This window comes from Nuphar pumila, chromosome 3 (genome assembly GCF_984573655.1).
Source record: "Nuphar pumila chromosome 3, dmNupPumi1.hap1.1, whole genome shotgun sequence".
Taxonomy (NCBI): domain Eukaryota; kingdom Viridiplantae; phylum Streptophyta; class Magnoliopsida; order Nymphaeales; family Nymphaeaceae; genus Nuphar; species Nuphar pumila.
Window position 1 is genome coordinate 132,499,992 of NC_143251.1, and position 19,694 is coordinate 132,519,685.

Genomic DNA, 19,694 nt, shown 5'->3' on the forward strand with positions numbered 1-19,694 from the left:
TCTTGCATAAATTATATAAATCCAAAAGCAATTGATGTGTGTTTCAAAGATAGTGTTATATTTTGTGGCTATGACATCAAACACCCTAATTAGGTCATCTTTCATGCATGTATGTGAGCATTGATGGTTCTAATAAGTATATTATCTTTTTTTTTGTAATCATTTTTATTATTTTCAAATGCATAATCCCTTGAGTTATCTATTTCTAAGTTAGAGACATTTTTTATGCATTCTAAGGTCAAAGCAAGAGGAATTCTACTTTTCTATACATGAAAATTGATGTCATCCAACATATTCATTTTTGCTAACTCGATTGCACACTCTACTAGTCTTTTTTTTTGTTTTTATTATATGTTGACAAATAATAATAAATAGAAGTCCAATATCCAAAAACAATATAAATAGTACTATAACAAGACTAGTCATGACTATTTGAGAATCCATATCCTTGATTAAGTATTTCAAAAAAGTGAAATCAAGTGTCTATCTCAAAATTGTAGCACTGATTTCAAACAACTCTTATGTTATGCAAATAAAAGGTGTAAGACACGTAAAGTGTTCAATATAAAACAAGGTTTATATTTGAGTACTATTACATTTGAGATTTTCAAGTTTTTTCAATAAATAAGCACTCAATGATCAATTATATTTGACGATGACAAAAGAAAATAAATTGTGTGGTTATGTAGCTAAATAAAGCACTAAGAGGTATTCAACAACTCAAAAATACTTTTTTGTAATATAAGAGAAAACAAAAGAATGTTGTGGGAAAAAATAAGAACCTAAAACCCTAAAACAAAAAATTTGGAAATTTCTAAGTTAAAGAAAAGAAAGTCCAAATACTTTTTTGTAATATCAAAAAGGTTAAAAGGTTGTTTCTTGGAAATTGATAGATAATGAACCTTGTCCCAATTTTTTTTTTAGTAAAAAGGTCTATTTTTGAAATTTGACAGAAAATAGAGCCTCTATACACAATAATAATAAGAGGACTCTAAAAAAAATAAACAAATATTCTATATACTAAAACATTATTAAAATTTGATTAAACAAAGCTTAAAAGGAAAAGAACGAAGCGGAAGGCCTTCTAAAAAAAAACGAAACCCTAACCATCTTCGCCCCTTTTCCCGACGATCTCCCTTTTTCGACCATGAAACTTCACCAAGAATGGTGCGCGTTGCTGAAGACGTGGAAGATGAGTTATCACACCTCGGCACAAGGCTATTGAGTCGCCTCCATTATTTTTTTTGGTGATGGAGATAAGGATAATCCAACGTCTCTTTGCCAAACAGAAACATGACGGTTACTGTTGGGTTTTCACTTCCCGTGTCACTAAAATATTGATTTTCTTTAAAAAACTGTTTTGGAAATCAATTTGTTAAGGATATTTTGGATATGCTCATAAATACAAAAAATCCATACGCTAACTAGAGAGTGAGCCCGACTATATCCTTAACTCTATGTTCTCAAGCATACTAGGCGAGGCGACACCTAGTTGCTGTTTTTGACTAACAATCTTTGCATTTAAGGCACACACTTTCTCAAACAATCGAACTACTATGAAGTGAAACATATCAGACATGGATCCATGAACCAATCTAACAGGACTATGGATTGATTATAGTCGAGATGTGCCTATTCACAAACCGATCCGAACCCATGTTCTTGGATGGATATGAATGTGGATTAACTGCAACCCACCAATATCCGACCCGTTTTAGGCGATGTTCAAATTCAAATCTGAAGTTCAGATCATAAGACAAATAAAAAAATAAAAATAAAAAGTATGGCGCGCTGGGTTGAGTTGAGGGTGTTAAAACGACAAATAAAAAAATAAAAATAAAAAGTATGGCGCACTGGGTTGAGTTGAGGGTGTTAATAAAGGAGTTAAAAATCAAAACTGTCGCAAAAACCGCTCCCATTCATCTTCTTTTACTTTTTTTTAGGTTTTTACCTCTCTCTCTCTCTCTCTCCTGTGGGTTTTTATCTTCTCTTCTTTACCTCTTCTCTCCCTGCCTTTCTATACCAAGGAACAAGAAGCAAAGGGAAGAAAAAGAGGTACTCTCTCGATTTTTTTTTCCATTATCCTTTTTGTCTTCTCTATATGGGCATTTTCGCAGAAAACACGGTCTTTTTCCTAAGTAAATCCTCCAGTTTTGTTGGTTTTTCCTTTGTGGGTAATTGCTAGAAGCCCTCTTTCTGGCCCCATTTTCGTTTGATTTCTTGTGTTTCGTTTCTTATTTTTTCTGTCGGTCCTTTCTTTCTTCGGTTATGGGAGTTTGATGAACGGTTTTAGTAAGTTTTGTTTGGGTTATTCCCGCAATGCCTCGTTTTGATATCGATGCATAATGCCGTTCCTTTCTTGGTAACCGGATGAGTTTATTTTTCAGCATGCGTTCGATGTACATTTTTTTCCCTAAAGATTTCATTTTTGTTTATCATCTGTTCTTTTATTCTTCTTTTTTCGTTTTTAAAAGGAAATAATGTGGGTTTTCTTCGGTGTAACTCTCTCTTTCTACACTGTTTGATTAACCTAGCGTGGTTTATTTTCAAATTGGTACATTATTGTTGAACACGTTTTGAAGAACCGATGGCTTATCAATTTTGCTTTTATTGAATGGTATTTTGGCATTTCTTAAAAACTAGATATTAATTACTGTCTTCGAGTATGCGTACATGGGAGATATTCAAAACATACATTTTGATAATCCTTATCGACATACAGGTTTTATCATCATTCAGTTGCATTCCTCGCAGATTCCTGTGATATTTTACTTGAAATATTGTGTCCTGGAGATTACACGTAAAATTTGGATGCTCTTGGGCATGTGGTTTTTTCGTTTATTTGTTTTTTGCTGATCTTATGAGGCTTATCATTGCTTTCCTTTTGATCATATAGCTGATAACTGAACAGCTATATCTTCATGTGTATCAGACGTGTGTGTTGGTCAAAAACATTGGTGGATGTTCTTAGAATCAATGAGCACTGGAAAATATGATGGAAGAAATCCTGAATTCTGTTATATTCCCAATAGGGATGGTTGGTGCATTGAGGATTGATTTCCTGAGAGGAGATGTGTTATTGTAGCACATAGACATGCGGACGCTAATACTGATTGAAATTTTTGGTTAATGCATTGTCTGTTTCTCTTCTCAAGATCCTTTGGTATTTATTCTTAGGGGAGCAGATTTTGCAAACATTCTGCTCTCTCTCTCTCTCTCTCATGCACATATGCTTTTCTTATCTGATGGCTTGTTTGGTTAACTTTAGCCATTTTTCCTTGAGAGTGTTCAGTTTCAGTTTTTATTAGTAATGCTAAAGCTTTGTTCAAAATAAAAAAGAAAAAGTAATGCTAAAGCTGATATATCTAAAACTTTGCTGCAATTTTATTCAATTTCTCATCTATATATTCTTTTGGTTGATGGATAACTTCAGCAATGGATGTGGTGGCTGAGAGTCTTCCAAATCGTGCATTTTCTATCAAGCTATGGCCTCCAATCCAGAAAACACGACTGATGCTTGTTGAGCGCATGACTAAAAATCTTTCATCAGTGTCTATTTTTTCCAAGAAATACGGTCTTTTGAGCTCTCAAGAAGCTGAAGAGAATGCCAAGCGAATTGAAGATGTGGCTTTTGCTGCTGCCAATGAACACCATGAGAAAGAGCCTGATGGTGATGGTAGTTCTGCTATGCAGCTGTATGCGAAGGAATCCAGTAGGCTTATGCTTGAAGTTTTGAAAAGAGGGCCACAGACTTCCAAGGAGGATGCTCAAGGACCAGCAGCTCCAAAACCTGATGAAGTTAGAGCACCTAAAAGATCTGTTTTTGACATATCTGGTGGTGCTCGTGCCTTTATTGATGAAGCAGAAGCCCTGGAATTACTAAGGCCATTAGCTGAAACAGGGAACTCATACACCAAGATATGCTTTAGCAATAGAAGCTTTGGTATCGATGCAGCACATGTTGCAGAACCAATCTTGGCGTCTCTTAGGGGTCAGCTAACTGAGGTTGATCTTTCTGATTTTATTGCTGGAAGACCAGAGGCTGAAGCGCTTGAGGTCATGTCAATGTTCTCGTCTGCGCTGGATGGTTGTGTGTTGAGATATCTTGATCTTTCAAACAATGCTTTGGGAGAGAAGGGTGTGAGGGCATTCGGATCCCTTCTGCAATCACAGAAAAACTTGGAGGAGCTTTACTTCATGAACAATGGTATCTCTGAGGAAGCTGCTAAAGCCATATGCGAACTTCTTCCGTCCACCGAGAAGCTTACAGTATTACACTTCCACAATAATATGACTGGAGATGACGGTGCAGTAGCTCTTTCTCAGATTGTTCGAGGTTCTGCTGCCATGGAGGATTTCAGGTGTTCTTCCACAAGGGTAGGTTCTGATGGTGGTGTTGCATTGGCTGAAGCATTGGCTGCCTGTACTAATTTAAAGAAGTTGGATCTGCGGGATAACATGTTTGGAGTAGATGCTGGGATAGCTCTGAGTAAAGCTGTTTCTGGGCATGGAAGTCTCAAGGAACTCTACTTGAGCTACTTGAATTTGGAGAATAAAGGCACTGTTGCTCTTTCCGATGCGCTCAAAGGTTCTGCTTCAGCACTTCAGGTCTTAGAATTAGCCGGGAACGACATCACAGTTGATGCTGCTGCTTCGTTGGCTGCATGTATTACCGAAAAACAGTCTTTGACGAAGTTGAACTTGTCTGAGAATGAACTGAAGGATGAAGGCTGCATTGTGATCTGCAAAGCACTGAAAGAGGGTCATAACAATTTAAAGGAGCTTGATCTGAGTTCCAACTACATCAGAAGAGTTGGAGCCAAGGTATCAGCAGAGGCTGTCGCTAATAAACCCGGGTTTGCATTGCTGAATCTCAATGGTAATTTCATCTCAGATGAAGGAGTAGATGAGGTTAAGGATATACTGAAGGCTGGTTCAAACTCTGTTTCTGTACTGGGGCCATTAGATGAGAATGATCCGGAGGGTGGCGATGCGGATGAGGGAGAAGAGGAGTCATCAAAAGCTATTGAAGATGGTGAAGCTGAGGAGGGGAATGAACTTCAGACCAAGCTCCACGGTCTGAAAGTAGACCAGTAATAATATTTCTTATCAGTGATCCTTGAGGCTTTCATCACTGAATGAATGTTAGTTTTGATAAATGATTAAGTATTGATCACCACCCATTGATCATTGTTGTTGTGATCATCAGTTTGTTTTCGTTTAGCTAGTTTTACTGAAATGTCAACTTGCAGTGGATGCTTCATTTAAAGCCTTGTTTTAAGCAAATTTTCGTGTACTTTTCCCACAAATTTTAATTCATAGTTAGTGAATGCCCTTCTTTTAAAGTGAGATCTGGTCTTTTATTTAAGTAAAAGGTGCTGTTTTGAAGAAAGATTGCAGGAAATAACATACTATGGGGTTTGGCTAAGGGCTCGTTTGTTTCATGCACTTTTCCTCAGAAATTGCTGAGCTGGCCTGCCTTCCATTGTTTTTCCCACCATGGTGAATCAAACATCTAAGTATGATGGTGGGAAAGTGCCATGGTGGCACAAGTGGGCCACATTTTTTCTCACTAATTTCATCTTTTTATGCGTAAATCCCTTCATACCTCCTATCATATCAAAGAATCTTCATGGGAAGGCTGAGCTGGCAGGACTTTTTAGAAATCTGTGCTCTTTCCTATGAAAGACATTTCCCTTCCATGAGAATGAAACGAGCAGGCCTTACAAAAAGTGTGATATGACTTGGCAGGATGGACTGTGAGTTTGCGTTTTGAGTATAATTTTTCACAAATTTATCTTTAGTCAGATGATTATGTCAGTCTGTCCTGAAATTGTTGCACATAACCCTGGTTGATGTTTTTTCTTCTTCTTTATTTCAGTTTGACTAGCTCTGAGCTCTGAGTGAATTTGTGCCCTTTTATTAAACTGAAGCATAGTGACAAATATGATGGTTTTTGCGAATATATCACAAATGCTTTAATGCTGTGTCTCCCGTAGAACGTACAAAATATTGTGTTAATTTTTATTTAAATAAAAATATTACAAATTTATTGTTATATTTACGTTTGCATCAATAAAATCTTAGACTTTTAATTTTTTTTCTTATATATATATATATATATATATATTTAAAAAAAATTTGTTTTGCAGATATTTTGAAAATAAAATGCAAATAAACATAAAGATTTTGAATGTTTCACAAGAAATTGAGTCATTTTATTGCTGCTTTAAACTTTTGTCAATGCGAGCTGAAATCTTAGGCACTAATTGGATCTGTTTCTATTTATTGCATAAAAAAATAAACAATGGTGATGGTGGTGTTGGTGATGATGGTAATAATAGTGATGACAATAGTGACTGTGAAGGTTAATGGTGCTTGTGGTGGCGGTGGTGATGATGATGATGGCAATGGCAAAGAAATAGTGGTGGTGATGGGGGGTGGAATAAGAGAAAATAAGTACTTACAAAAAAAGGGTAGGTCATTTATTTTTAGAAAAGGGTGAAATTTATAAAATATCATTAAAAAAATTTAGACCTCGTTTGTTTCATGCAACTTAAAATGGCAATGAGCAGTTTATAAAGTATTCCAAATCATAGTAGCCAAGAGCTCGACAAATCTTGATTATCAATATAAAAATTGGTCAACCTCGGCATGCAAACTCCTTTCCAAATCTTGATTAATCAATAAAAGCTTGCATACACATTAATAACTATATGAAACTAAATTTTAAAATATAAAATAAATAAAAGCTTATCAATTTATTAAATAATTTAAGTTTAAATTATTGCATGGTTGGAAAACTAGGCCAAGTTGCCTTCTATCATCCCTTACCGAGTTAAAAAAAATGACCAACTCTTTCTCTCTCTTAGGGACGACAGTGGACTCTCCCCTGTTTGGACCAAGGATGAAAGCCATGAAATGGGGATGCAGGTTAAAATCAAAAGCTGTGCGGGAATAAATGCGGAGATGGGATTACGTGTTCTCCCACTTCCTTGATCTTTGTTAGTAAAATAATTAAAATACGCTTGGATGATTCAACCTCCTTCCTTCGGGATGGTAGTGGATCAGGGAGAAACAGGGCCCTGCCCCATCTCGCCCCGGACGAGGGATGGAAAACATGAAACAACAAGGTTGGAGGTTAAAATCAAAACCTGGGGATGAAGGCGGGGTGGAGGGTAGAATTTTAAGATGGGGCTTGTCCCCTGCATCCCCTCCCGTCCACTGCCATCCCTACTCTCTCTCTCTAGCCAGAAGATGCCTACGTTCCATTTACAATTACCGTCCAAGGACAAGGACTAATAAAAAAAAGTAAATATATAGCCATACTTGAACATCAGTGGCCGAGCTAGGAACCTAAACTAGGGTGGGCACAAACACATGGTAAGAAACCAAGTCAAAACCCTAAATCCTAATAAACATCATTCATAAATAAGCTAATTGAAAAAAAAAAACTAAAATTCTAACCAAAACCAAGCTTGCATTCACGGAATCTTGTTTAATGTTGATTGAAAAAAAAGATTGACAAAAATACCTACTTAAATATTCATGTCATATGAAAAACCAAAATAACACAAAAATACAACCGATAACCAAAATCAAGCATTCATTAATGAAATCATGTTTAATGATAATTGAAAAGAGAAAAGAACATGAAAACTCAAAAACCATAATTAAACATTTACATCATTTGAAAATATCCAAATAAACACCCTAATTCCTAAAAAATTCATTGAAAAAAAATCTAATATTCTAACCAAAATAAAGTATTCATTTAATGGCTAATGCTTATTAAAAAAACAGAAAAACTTTAAAACCTAAATTAAATATTTATGCTATTTAAAAATAAACTAATAAAAAACCTAAACCCTAACAAACATCATGCATTGTGCTGATTCAAAACTGGCTCAGGTTCTATAGGGAAAATGTTAGATGCACTCCTAGCTGCATTAGTAGCATAGCAACGGCAATTCCAATATTTGCCTTCTTTAGAGCTGGAGCAACATTCTCTCCATCTCTACTCATTCCACATTTATGCTTCCTTTCTTGCAGTTTCCTCACGATTTCATACTTTTGCTCTATCAGGTTCTTAAATCGGTATCATGTCACAAGAGGCACTGGAACGCTTAAAGTCCTTTTTTCTATTCTCAGGATAATTTTTATCACAACCATCACAAGGAAACCATAACTCTAACAAATTAACTCAAGTTGTTGATTTTGCAACTGCGATAAGAACTGATCTATGCAGAATGAGAAAAGGAAAACCCTAGAAGAATCAAAATTAGGCATCAACAACCAGAAATTTTGAAAATAAAAAGGCGAAAAAGGGGTTTCATTGAGAATGGATAGCGAGAAAATAATGGACTTTCTGCATAATCGTGCCCTAAGAGAGAGAAAAGAGTTGGGGAAACGGTGTAAAAGAGGTCAGGTAGTCTGGTCAGGGTGGGCACTACTTGCCATGAACCCCCCATATGGGGGAATTTTTCAGGTCAGGGTGGGCACGTGCTTGCCTACCCTGGCCACTATGTGGCTTCACCACTAATTTTGGGGTGGGCGACCGCCCACCCATGCCCACCCACCGGCTCCGCCACTGCTGAACATAAGTTTAATATTAAAATATAATAATAAAAGGTAATTAAAAAATAAAATAAATAAAGAAAAAGTGCATTTCATTAAGTATTTGAATAAAATAATATTTATCTAAAAAAAAAAGGCTCATAAAATAATATTTGTTCTGAAAACCATGTTGGTTATCTTGAAATGGTGTTCATTGTTGCACAACTGCAAATAGCTGGACTTTATAAAGTAGTTTACTCAGCCATTCGTTTGGTAGATGAACGGCATTTAAAGCTCAAAAAATGAACGGCTGAAAAAAGAAAAAAAGAAAAAAAGAAAAATAGTGGTGTTTGGGTTGCCGGTCATCTCTTGAACGAACCGCATCCAAAAGTGACAATGTTCATTGCATTAATCAACTTCATCGAGATGTTAATGTATCATTCCATCTTTTTATACGAACAGCTGCCAAATTCTTTTTTTTTTAGACGAAAAACCCTCGCAGAACCTAAAAAACCCCTGGTGAAGCCCCACGACCACCCTGCCTTACGTAACCCACCAGGACAGCTGCCAAAATGAAAGGGAAAGCATCATATGCCAAGAGCCCCATAAAACTCCCCAACCTGTCATTTGATCTTTAAAGTCAATGCTGCCCCCTTTTTCTTTTTCTTTTTCTTAAAAAAAAAACATAAAAAACAAAAAAATTAGTCATCACACACACACCGAGAGCATTTGGTAAATGAGATACCAAAGAAGGAAGAAGCAGTAGGCAAGAAATTCATGATCTTCATATTAAAGCTATTCGACATATTAAAAAATATAAAGCCACCAGGTGGATCCATTTCTAGAGGAAGGGTTTATTTTATTTTGATATTTATATAAAGAAATCATCCTTAAGATCATAGACCTAGCTGCGCTGGCTTTTGCTTGCCGTACTTACGATTGCTGTCCTGACAATGTAAAACTGGCTGAGTTTAATTGATAAAAGTTTTAATTAAGGGTGTATGAATGTGAAAAGCCTAAGAAGGTTTTTTTAGGAATATGTATTTTTTTATTGATAGGCAAGCTCTGGTTAAGCAGACTCCCACCAATTATACATCATACCATTGGGATTTGAACTTGCAATTGTCCAAACACGAGGTGACATGAACTAACAGCTCCTACCAAACAAGCGGAGCCCGGTTGGTTTTAGGGATATGTATCAAAAGATTGTAGGTACAAAAGACTTAGCAAAAATTGTTTTTTATTTTTTCTATCTTTGTTAGCAATTCTGACCTCAGATATATGATCTGAATGCACTTTTTATTAGGGACCAAGCATTTGGACTGTCTAAATTAGACGAGTGTATTAAGTAAATTTATTGTCCAAAAAACATGATCCAAAGATTGATTTCTAACAAATCGACCATTCTGAATACATTTACTAAATTAGTTTGAGCCAAAATGACTTGCACCGTGAAATTCCAACTAGATTGTAGGTACAAACAATTGCAGCAATCATCTTTTTTTTTTTTTTGTTACCATCTAACCCACATGATAATTAGTTCCATTTTTTTTTATGAGGAGGGAAAACTCTTTGTTAAGAAAAAATATTAAACCTTACAAGCTAAGAGGGCGATGAGATATCAACCCTAAAACCTGCAGATTAGCAAAATTGGGGCGAAACCAAAGAAGATCCAAACGTGGCCATTTGATTCGCCAAAATCTCAGGCTTAGTGCTGATGGCTTCAAAAGTCTCCTTAATCCATTACGCCATTTCAATTGCTTCAAGTTATTTGCCACAAGTGGCCATTAATCCATTAGTCCCAAAGGGTTTGGTATGGTGGGATGGTCTAGGTTCAAATCTCATGAGCGCCACCCCTTGTACAAGTTGAAGCATGGTGATTCTTCTGGGTGGAGTAAGTACAACAAGCTGAGCCAACACGACTAGGTCTAGGATCCTAGGGTGATCTTTGAGTAAAAAAAAAGGTGGTTAATCCATTTTTTAGAGTGCGAGCCTCGATCTTGGTGCTCGGTTGCAAGTCACTAGACTCCTGTAGAAAGACCCACCAAAAACTTTGTTGGCTCAATAAACTCGAACCCTACTTAGTCTATGTTATACTTCAATTATACAAAGATTAGTTTATCCTGGTTCAAGCCACCTTCAAATCTACCAAGCCTACTAGACTCCATTGAGTTTGACCTAGACGAGTCACTTAGGTTATATGATAGGAACACCAAATAACCAAGAAAACCATGACCATGATTAGGAATTTATCTCATATCTAGCCAATAACATCTTAGCTTGACCCATCTTGATATCTATCTAATCTATCTGGTTCCCTTGAATTCCAAGCTTTGACCTTGACCTGAGTGTATGGTTGGTACACGCAAATAATCAAGAAAACCATGACCATGCTCTTTTAAGACTTTTTAATATATATATTTTTTGTTTTATTGAATTGTTATCAGAAAAATAGTGGCAAAAATAAATGTAAATAATTGTAAAAATATAGCAGGCATTTTAACAATATTATGTCAACATAAATGTAAATAGCAGGACATTTTCGTTCCAAACCATATTACATCACTATATTGAACATACCGATAATTTGAGCATTGAAACGGTAACTAAAACATAGTATTTGTGAGTCCTCTGAAAAAAAAACATAGTAGTTGTGAGCGATATTTTCAAAAATATCTCCGATATTTTTAAAAATATCTCCGATATTTCCACCAACGACATACTTAATGACGAAACTACCCTTACTTGAACTTGGATGCAGGATTTTTGCCACGTGTCGATCTTGCATGTGCCACGAAAAATAAGACTTAAAGAGACACCAACAAGAAGAGAGAGAGTGAGAGTATAAAGATGGGTGGCAGAGGGAGAAGGAGAAATGAAGAAGTTGTTTGTTTCCCTTGTAGTGTTGGTTTTCGTGGAATCGGTGGCGGCGATGGCAATGATGGGAGCGCCAAAGGACGTCGGTCTCGACGTTGGGGATCAGAACAGCCTGGAGATCAACGATCTCGGGCGGTTTGCCGTGGAGGAGCACAACAAGAAGGAGGTATTTCCCCCCACCTTTGGCTGAATCCTGGATTTAGGGTTCGGGTTAGGGTTTTGATTGTTTTTATGGGTTTTCCGATTGTTGATTGTAAATGGGTTTTCTTTACCCAACTTTTTCTTTTTGGGGTTTTCGATTTTGGTGTTGGGTTCTGATTTCATGGTTTTGGTTTGAATTAGATCCCTTCTTTCCGTGATTTTTTATGGGGTTTTGTTTCTAGGATTGGGGTTTCGTTCACTCTTCTGTTTCTCCTCCTCATTTTGGTCGGATGATTATCGTTTTAATGTTTTCTGTGGGTTAGATTCTTTTGGTTAAGCGGAGATTTCGCGGTCTTTATTTTTTTTATTTGTTTCTTCTGGGGTTTTGGTTTTCTTGGTTCTCGGTTTTCAATTTGATGTTGGTGTAACATTTATTTCTTGTTAATTTTTTTTTATGATCTGGGTGTTCCTTGTTTAGCCTCGTTTGCGCTTCGAAGTGATGATCTCGATTTAGGCATTTCTTGTTGATTGGGGTTTCAATTTTTTTTATTTTTCCTTCTGTTTCTCGTGCATATTTTCTAGATGGGTTTGCATTTGTGAATTGGTTAGTAGTTTTCAAGGGGTTTGAATTTGGTTTTTTTTTAGATCATCAGGGATTGTCCCTAAAACTGTAGTTTTTATGGTTGAAATCTGCTCATGGGGTATGATGATTGTGCCATTTTGAATTTCTTATGCTTCTATTTTATTGACAACACTAATCTTCCTTATCAGTTTGCATCATCTTGGGCCGTATCATTGGGTCCATCGAATTTATCGGAAGAATTCTGGATCAAGGAAATGTCCTTTTTACATGAATTGTTAGAGGTTATGATACTCCATAAGATCCATATGCTATCTGACTTCATTTGGTCAATCTACTAGACGTGATACTAGTCGCTATGCTTGAGTCTTACCTCACAATGAAGTGACGTATGGGGTTATGGGTTACTGACTTGGTTTATGGTTGTCTCAATGGTTAGAGGTTAGCTTCTTGTGTCTTTTTCTTTTCTTTTTTGGCCAAAATCCTTCGTCAATTCCTTTTTTGATAAAGTTTTGTTAATTATTTCACGTTCTTTGTAATTAATTCGTTAATTTTTTTTTTCAATAATTATGCCCGACTATGCTGAGGCACCGAAAATGACAGGATAACAAATAGTATTCCTCGTCATTACATTAATAATACTTATGGTAATTGGATATTGTTGCCATCCTGGTTTTAAGTTATCACGTTTCTTGTCTTTATGTATTCATGATTTTTTCTTATTTTTCTTTTTAAATCGATTCGTCCATCATGTTCTTTTTTTGAGTTCCTCTTCACCTCTGTGTTGAATTTGTTAGCTGCTTTATTTCTACCAGCCATCTCTTTCCCTGTATTTAGTTATAATATTATACTGTATTCTAGGTCGTCAAGTGTTTGTTTTCTTATTTAATTTTTTACTCTACGGTGTAGAATGCCCTTCTTCAATTCGATAAAGTCGTGAAGGCGGAGGAGCAGGTGGTTGCGGGTACTCTCTACCATCTGACGATTGAGGCAAATGACGGTGGAAATAGGCATCTGTATGAAGCAAAGGTTTGGGTGAAGCCATGGATGAACTTCAAGGAGTTACAGGAGTTCAAGCCTGTCAGTGATGCCACTTTTACCGCTTCTGATCTTGGTTGTAAACAAGGTTAGTTTAGAAGCTGATTTACTTTGGTGTTTGCGTGCACAAAGTAGGTGGTCTTTTTCTACTTTTCCAGTTAGTGGTGGTTTGGTTTGCTCTTCCAGTTAGCAGCTTAATGTAAATCTATACTCTGCCAACATGAGTTAGTCTATTACCCTTTTCTCCCATGTTTTCTAGTTGGGAGAATGCTTTTGGTGCTTCTGGTCTATAAATTACGATGGTTCCTATATGAATTGATCGATTCAGTCAAGAAGACTGCCTCAGCTGCAGTTTTCAGAATGAATATTGTCCCATACGCTTTGAGCTTGTTTCTTCCAACAATGGAAGTTAGATCTGATGAAGCACGTGATTGTTTTGGGACTTTGGTCCACATCTGGGAGCAGAAAATGTGTGCATAAAATACATGGATATTCATCCACCATTCCTTGTGATTGGCACCTACACCTCATGCTTCAAGGGCCAGCATTAAGTTGGTAGTAAGTTTGTCGTTAAACCCATCATAACCGTTGAATGGTGAAGATCCTCCCCTTTCCTTTTTTCTTTTTTGTGTGTGGTGTGGGGCGGGGAGATAGTCAAGCTAGAGGTTGCCTCCAACAAGCTTCAAAACCAAGATCTAGGGCGACCTCTAACTTGATTGTTAAAAGCTACCACTATTCAAGTTTAATAAATGACAGATGATAGCAGACAACTGGATAAATTTTCCGTTCCTCATTCTTCGCCATTCTCTTTGTCAAGCATGTCTTATTGTTGGCTGATTCATCTACTTGAGTGCTGTTGTTGATGCTAGAAAAAGATATAACTAGCCTTCTTGTTTCCTCATAAACTGTGGCATTATTTTGTTGATGGTGTAGTTCATCCCAAAAAAGTTCTTATTGGTTAATGTCTGTTGAAATTGTTGGGATAGGTTTTGTGCTACCTGTGCACATGCATAAGGGAGCTTCTGTGTGTATGTGTGTGCTTGTTCAGGAAACATGATATCATGTTTTCTTATGTTTGATATGTTGCCAATGCAAAGGGATTATACAGTAATAGTATGGTTTCTGTAAACCAGACAAACATGGGTCAGGATGGCGAGCAGTGTCGGCACATGACCCTGTTGTCAAAGAAGCAGCAGGTCATGCTGTCAAGACCATTCAGCAGAGGTCTAATTCGCTGGCTCCGTACGAGCTGCTGGAGATCCTTCATGCAAAGGCTGAGGTCGGCAAAATCTAGTTTTGTTTTGTATCATGGTCCTGTTTTATCTCCACTTGTTCGATTTAACCTCTGTGCACAAGTGAATCTCTTCATGTACTTCTTTGTTTGCGATTGCAGATCATTGAAGAATCAGTCAAGCTTGATTTGCTTCTCAAGTTGAAAAGGGGTAACAAGGAGGAAAAATTCAAGGTTGAAGTACATAAGAATGTTGAAGGGAATTATCTTTTAAATCATATGCAACAAGAGCACTCCTAGTCTATTGTAATAATCTTTAATACTATCAGATGGGTGTACATGATATGGTTATATGGTGACAAACTTTTCACTATTGCATAAAGCAAAGAATAGACCTCTTAATAATAGCTTGAGTTTGTACATCTTTAATCTTGTGCCCTTTTGAAGTGTGATTGCTTTTAGTCCTCTTTTCTGTTTTGTTTTGATCTTGATTTTTTCCCCTGTTTGATGTGTATGGGTACTTGAAAAAAAAATTGGGTTCAATTAACGGTTATATGGTGACAGAGAAGGTGGGCTACTGGGTCGGCTGTTACAAATCTATGTTCAGATATGATGAATGGGATTTATAGGGCCTCTAGTGCTGCATGTGGGTACCATCTCATTCTGCCACTCGGATGGATTTGGTCCTCTGCTTCATAGGCAGGTTAGAACAAACGTCTCACTGTTGAGACAGAGTGAGGACTAATGAGCCATCTGCTCAGGTTTCACTGCGACACATACAACATAATCTCAACGGTGAGGACTGAGGTGTTGGGCGCAGCAAGCCTGTCACCCTTTGGAGCAGAGTTCCGGCCCACAAAAGCCTAAATTATAGGCTATTCTCGTTGCACCTATAAGGTGCAAATGGATCGGATTAGGTTGGACTCGGAGATTTTGATTTCAGCACATTATTCTGGAATTTGGGTCTTAAAGTAAAATCTGAACGTAACTCAAGTAGGACCCGTAGAATTTGAATGGATTTTTGGATTTGGATCAGCCTTCATGTTTGGATCAGCTTCAATCCGTTTGCACTTTTTATATTTTAACCCTTTTTTTGTTGGATCCAGAATGAGCGCATGAATTTCAAATCTACCATAAGAGATTTAGTTCAGATTCAGATGTAGACTCGGGTTTGTTGCATTATTGCATATCATTTGAAGTCTGCCACCCTGATTTTTTTTTTCTGCTGTTCCATGGACAGGACAGTGCATCCTCTCCCCATGGAACGGCAGAGACTGTTTTTGCATCCACACAGGATGCACTCAACGGGCGTCCACTAGTCCCATGTTTGTGTGGGCGCGTGGGCACACATGGAGAGCCCATGCGCTGGGCGTCCTGCAGATGGCCGGGGATGGTGATGCAAACACCCCCTTAAATGTGCCTGCCCATATCATAAAGCAGATTTTGAGTTTGCATGTTGCTATGGTATTTTTTGTTAGGGTTTGTGACAAACCTCTGCCATGAACTTTTGTTGAATTTTCCTCATCATTAATTAACATGAAAGTTGCATTTTCATTTTCTAAATCTTCATATGCAAATATGTATTTTCATTCTTCAAATCTTCATATGCAAATCTGCTCGTGTACCCTTGGACCATTCCCTTAGCTGTTGTTTGCCATCTGATGGACCAGCTGGACCTCATCTACTTTTTTACTTTTTTAGATGATCAAAAGGATCAATCCTTGGCAAGAATACCATTAGCCCCTTGTTGGAATTGTCCCCTAATTGTGAGTTTTGAAGCTCCATGACAGCTTTGAACTTCTTAGTAACTGTTAAGGTAACAATCTTGTGTAATGATTTGTGTGGTGTGACTACTACCTTGATACGATTTGTAGAAATCGTCATACCATGATTTACAGGCAAATCCATGTCACGATTTATAGGCAAAATCAGGTTACGATTTACATGATGTAGATGTAGAGATTGTTACGATTTGTAGACATCCACAGGAGAGAAGACATGATCAACACAAGAATTTTATGTGGTTCGGTCAATATGACCTACATCCACGAAATGGCTAAGCCACCCACCCTCAAAGTGTTTATTAATAATCTTTATAGCCAAAGATACACGGTTTTTATAGAGATGTAGAAAAGAGAGGATAAACACTCCTAAGAAAGGTAAGACCAGCAGGATAAGGATATCTTGCTCCATTTACAGGGCTTATCATAACAATCATCGTGAATCATGAGATATCAGGCTCAACCGTTATAGAGCCATATTTTTAACACTCCCCCTCAAGTGGGGCGAAGATGTCATAGCAGCCCCACTTGTTTATGATGCTTAAAAACTGATCGCGAGATAATCCTTTAGTCAATGCATCAGCTAGCTGGTTCGAACTTTCTGTAAATGGAGTTTAAATTTCACGGTTCTGAAACTTCTAACGAACATAATGACAATCAATTTCAATGTATTTTGTTCGTTCGTGAAAGACAAGATTTGCAGCTATATGAATCGCAGCTTGATTGTCGCAATACATAGAGATTGGTAGCTTATTCTGAATTTTGAGATCTTTTAGCAACAATTTTGTCCATGTGATTTCACTTGCTGTTGAAGCAATAGCTTGGTATTCTGCCTCTGCGCTTGATCGAGAAACCACGTTCTGTTTTTTGCTTTTCCAAAAAATCATATTTTCTCCTACGAAAATACAGAAGCCTGTAGTAGATCGTCTATCTTGAACATCCCCTGCCCAGTCTACATCAGAGTACCCAACTATATCACAATGCTCAGATTTCATGTACCATAAACCTTGACCAAGCGCCCGTTTAAGATACTTCAAAATTCTCTCTACAGCTTGAAGATCATTGTGAGTAGGAGCGTGCATAGCTTGACTTGCTTGATTGACTGCAATAGGCTATATCATGGCGAGCGACCGTAAGGTAGATAAATCTTCCCACGAGTCGTTGATAATTGTCCTCAATAAGCTCCCCCTTAAGCCTGTCTACTCTTTTTCCTGCTTCACATGGAGTTTTAATGGCTTTGGCTCCAAGCTTCCCTGTTTTCTTGAGGATATTCAATGTGTATTTTCTTTGAGATAAGAAAATGCTTCTTTTTTAGTATGCCAAGTCAATTTCGAGAAAGTATTTAAGCCTCCCTAGGTTTTTGATGTCAAACACTCTATGTAGGTATTCCTTAGTACTGACAATTTCTTCCTTGTGATTCCCAGTTAGAACAATATCATCCACATAGACCAAGACTACAGTGATGTTAGGACCAATTTTTTTAATAAATAAAGTGTTGTCGCTAGCGCTTCGAAGTAAGCCATTTTCTTCAAGAGCCAAGCTTAGCTTAGAGTACCATGCCTGTGATTATTGTTTTAGACCATAAATGGCCTTCTTCAACTTGCACACAACATTGGGTTTTCCTTCATCAAGGTGCCCTGGAGGTAATTCCATATATACTTCTTCTTCAAGCTCGCCTTGAAGAAAATCATTTTTTGATGTCAAGTTGGAACATATCCCATTCAAGGTTACACGCCACCTAGAGGAGAATTCTAAGGGTATTCATTTTTGCCACAGGAGCAAAGGTCTCGGTGTAGTCGATCCCTTGTGTTTGGATATATCCCTTGGCTACCAAACGAGCCTTATACCTTTTAACTGTTCCATCACTCTTATATTTGATTTTGAAGACCCATCGACATCCAACAATTTTTTGTCCAATAGGTCGAGAGACAATCTCCCAGGTTTGGTTTTTTTGAAGAGCATCCATCTCTTCTTCCATAGCTCTTGCCCATGTTTTTTGAGTTTTGGCCTCTTGAAAGGTCGTGGGTTCATGCTGATTAATTTGACTCAGATATGCAACATACCTTGGTGACAATTTGTCATAAGATATGTGTTTTTCTAAAGGGTGAGCAACTGAATATGTAATAAAGTCTTGAAAATGAGCAGGACATCTTGAAGTCCTCTCAGATTTTTGAAGATATGGTTCATGAATGGGGACAGGGTCATCTTCTAGATTGGATTCGGCAGTCTCATGAGAGTCTTCATGAGATTTATGCATGACAATGAAATAATCCATACTTCTCAAGTTGGGCAAAATCAGGTTTCTAACCTCTATTTCATTTTCACAATTTTGTTGTGAGAAGTATGACACTTTTTCATTGAAGCTGACGTCCCTTGAAATAAGAATTTTTAAATCTTCAACATCAAAACATTTATATCCTTTTTGGGTTATCGAGTAACCAAGAAATACACATTTTTTTGCATGAGGGCTGAGCTTATCACGGTGACAAAGTGAAATCCACACAAACACTTCGCATCATAAAGTGTGTAAGTATTCATTTTGATTTTTCTTTCCTTTAAAATCTCTAGAGGAGACTTTTCTTGAAGATTTTTTGAGAGGAGTCTATTTATCAAGTAGCAGGCTGTCAAAATGGCTTTGTTCCAAAAAAAATTAGGGACATTACTTTGAATCATAATAGCACGAGTGACTTCAAGGAGGTGCCAATTTTTTCTTTCCGCAACCCCATTTTGTTGAGGTGTTTCAACACACGTGGTTTGATGATCAATGTCATGAGCCTTTTCAAATTCATCAAAGGCTTAATTTTTTTAATCTTTCCCATTATTTGTTCGGAGAGCCTTGATTTTGACGTCAAATTGAGTTTACACAAACTTGTAGAACTCTTTAAAGGTAGTCAAAGCTTCATCTTTAGATTTCATGAGGTAGATCCATGTGTATCTTAAAAAATCATCAATGAAAATAATGTAATATTTATAACCACCATTAGAGACTATAGGGGCCGGTCCCCAAACATCAGAATGAACTAATTGAAATGGTTTATTAGAGAGTTTTTCAGCTAATGAAAAAGGTAATCTACTAAGTTTTGCATACCGACAAGCATCACATAAGGTAGTGTCAAATTCGGCCTCGAGGATAAGAGACTTTAATGCCTTTTTCGATGGATGCACAAGACGATGGTGCCATAATTCTCCATTATGCTTTTTCGTGGTTATGAAGGCTTTATGATTCTAATGTTCACTCAAAAAATAAAGACCATTAACACACTTTCCTTCACCAATCATCCTCCTGGTCTGCCGATCCTGGAAAAAAAAATTAGTTGGAGAGAAGACCACATTGCAATCTATAGCCTTGGTGATTTGAGATACCGATAGAAGATTACAGACTAATGTAGGTATAATAAGACCTTTGCTAAAACCGTTATCGAAGAAATCTTTAAGCCCAAAGCCGTTGGTTTTGATTTTGGAACCATCAGCTAGGGAAACAAAACTGTCG

General features: G+C 37.2%; 2 protein-coding genes across 2 annotated transcripts; both read left to right on the forward strand.

Annotated features, from left to right (window-relative positions):
• The first annotated feature begins 3,435 nt into the window (after positions 1 to 3,435).
• On the forward strand, positions 3,436 to 5,278 carry LOC149843886 (RAN GTPase-activating protein 1-like). The gene has a single exon (XM_090001973.1). The coding sequence runs from the start codon at positions 3,436 to 3,438 to the stop codon at positions 5,095 to 5,097; it is 1,662 nt and encodes a 553-aa protein (XP_089858099.1). The 3' UTR covers positions 5,098 to 5,278.
• A 6,150-nt stretch (positions 5,279 to 11,428) lies between these two features.
• On the forward strand, positions 11,429 to 14,849 carry LOC149843887 (cysteine proteinase inhibitor 6-like). The gene is made up of 5 exons (XM_090000120.1): positions 11,429 to 11,599; positions 13,064 to 13,280; positions 13,351 to 13,356; positions 14,326 to 14,471; positions 14,586 to 14,849. Exons 1-5 carry the CDS (start codon positions 11,432 to 11,434, stop codon positions 14,721 to 14,723), a joined length of 675 nt encoding a protein of 224 aa, XP_089856246.1. The 5' UTR covers positions 11,429 to 11,431; the 3' UTR covers positions 14,724 to 14,849.
• The last annotated feature ends 4,845 nt before the right edge of the window (positions 14,850 to 19,694 follow it).

What these genes read in the sequence shown, in the direction of transcription:
- LOC149843886 (XM_090001973.1), top strand. Translation starts at nt 3,436, where the DNA reads ATGGATGTGGTGGCTGAGAGTCTTCCAAATCGTGCATTTTCTATCAAG.
- LOC149843887 (XM_090000120.1), top strand. Translation starts at nt 11,432, where the DNA reads ATGAAGAAGTTGTTTGTTTCCCTTGTAGTGTTGGTTTTCGTGGAATCG. An exon ending in AGGAGCACAACAAGAAGGAG is followed by an intron (nt 11,600 to 13,063) that starts GTATTTCCCCCC and finishes TCTACGGTGTAG; the next exon opens with AATGCCCTTCTTCAATTCGA. An exon ending in TCCTTCATGCAAAGGCTGAG is followed by an intron (nt 14,472 to 14,585) that starts GTCGGCAAAATC and finishes TTGCGATTGCAG; the next exon opens with ATCATTGAAGAATCAGTCAA.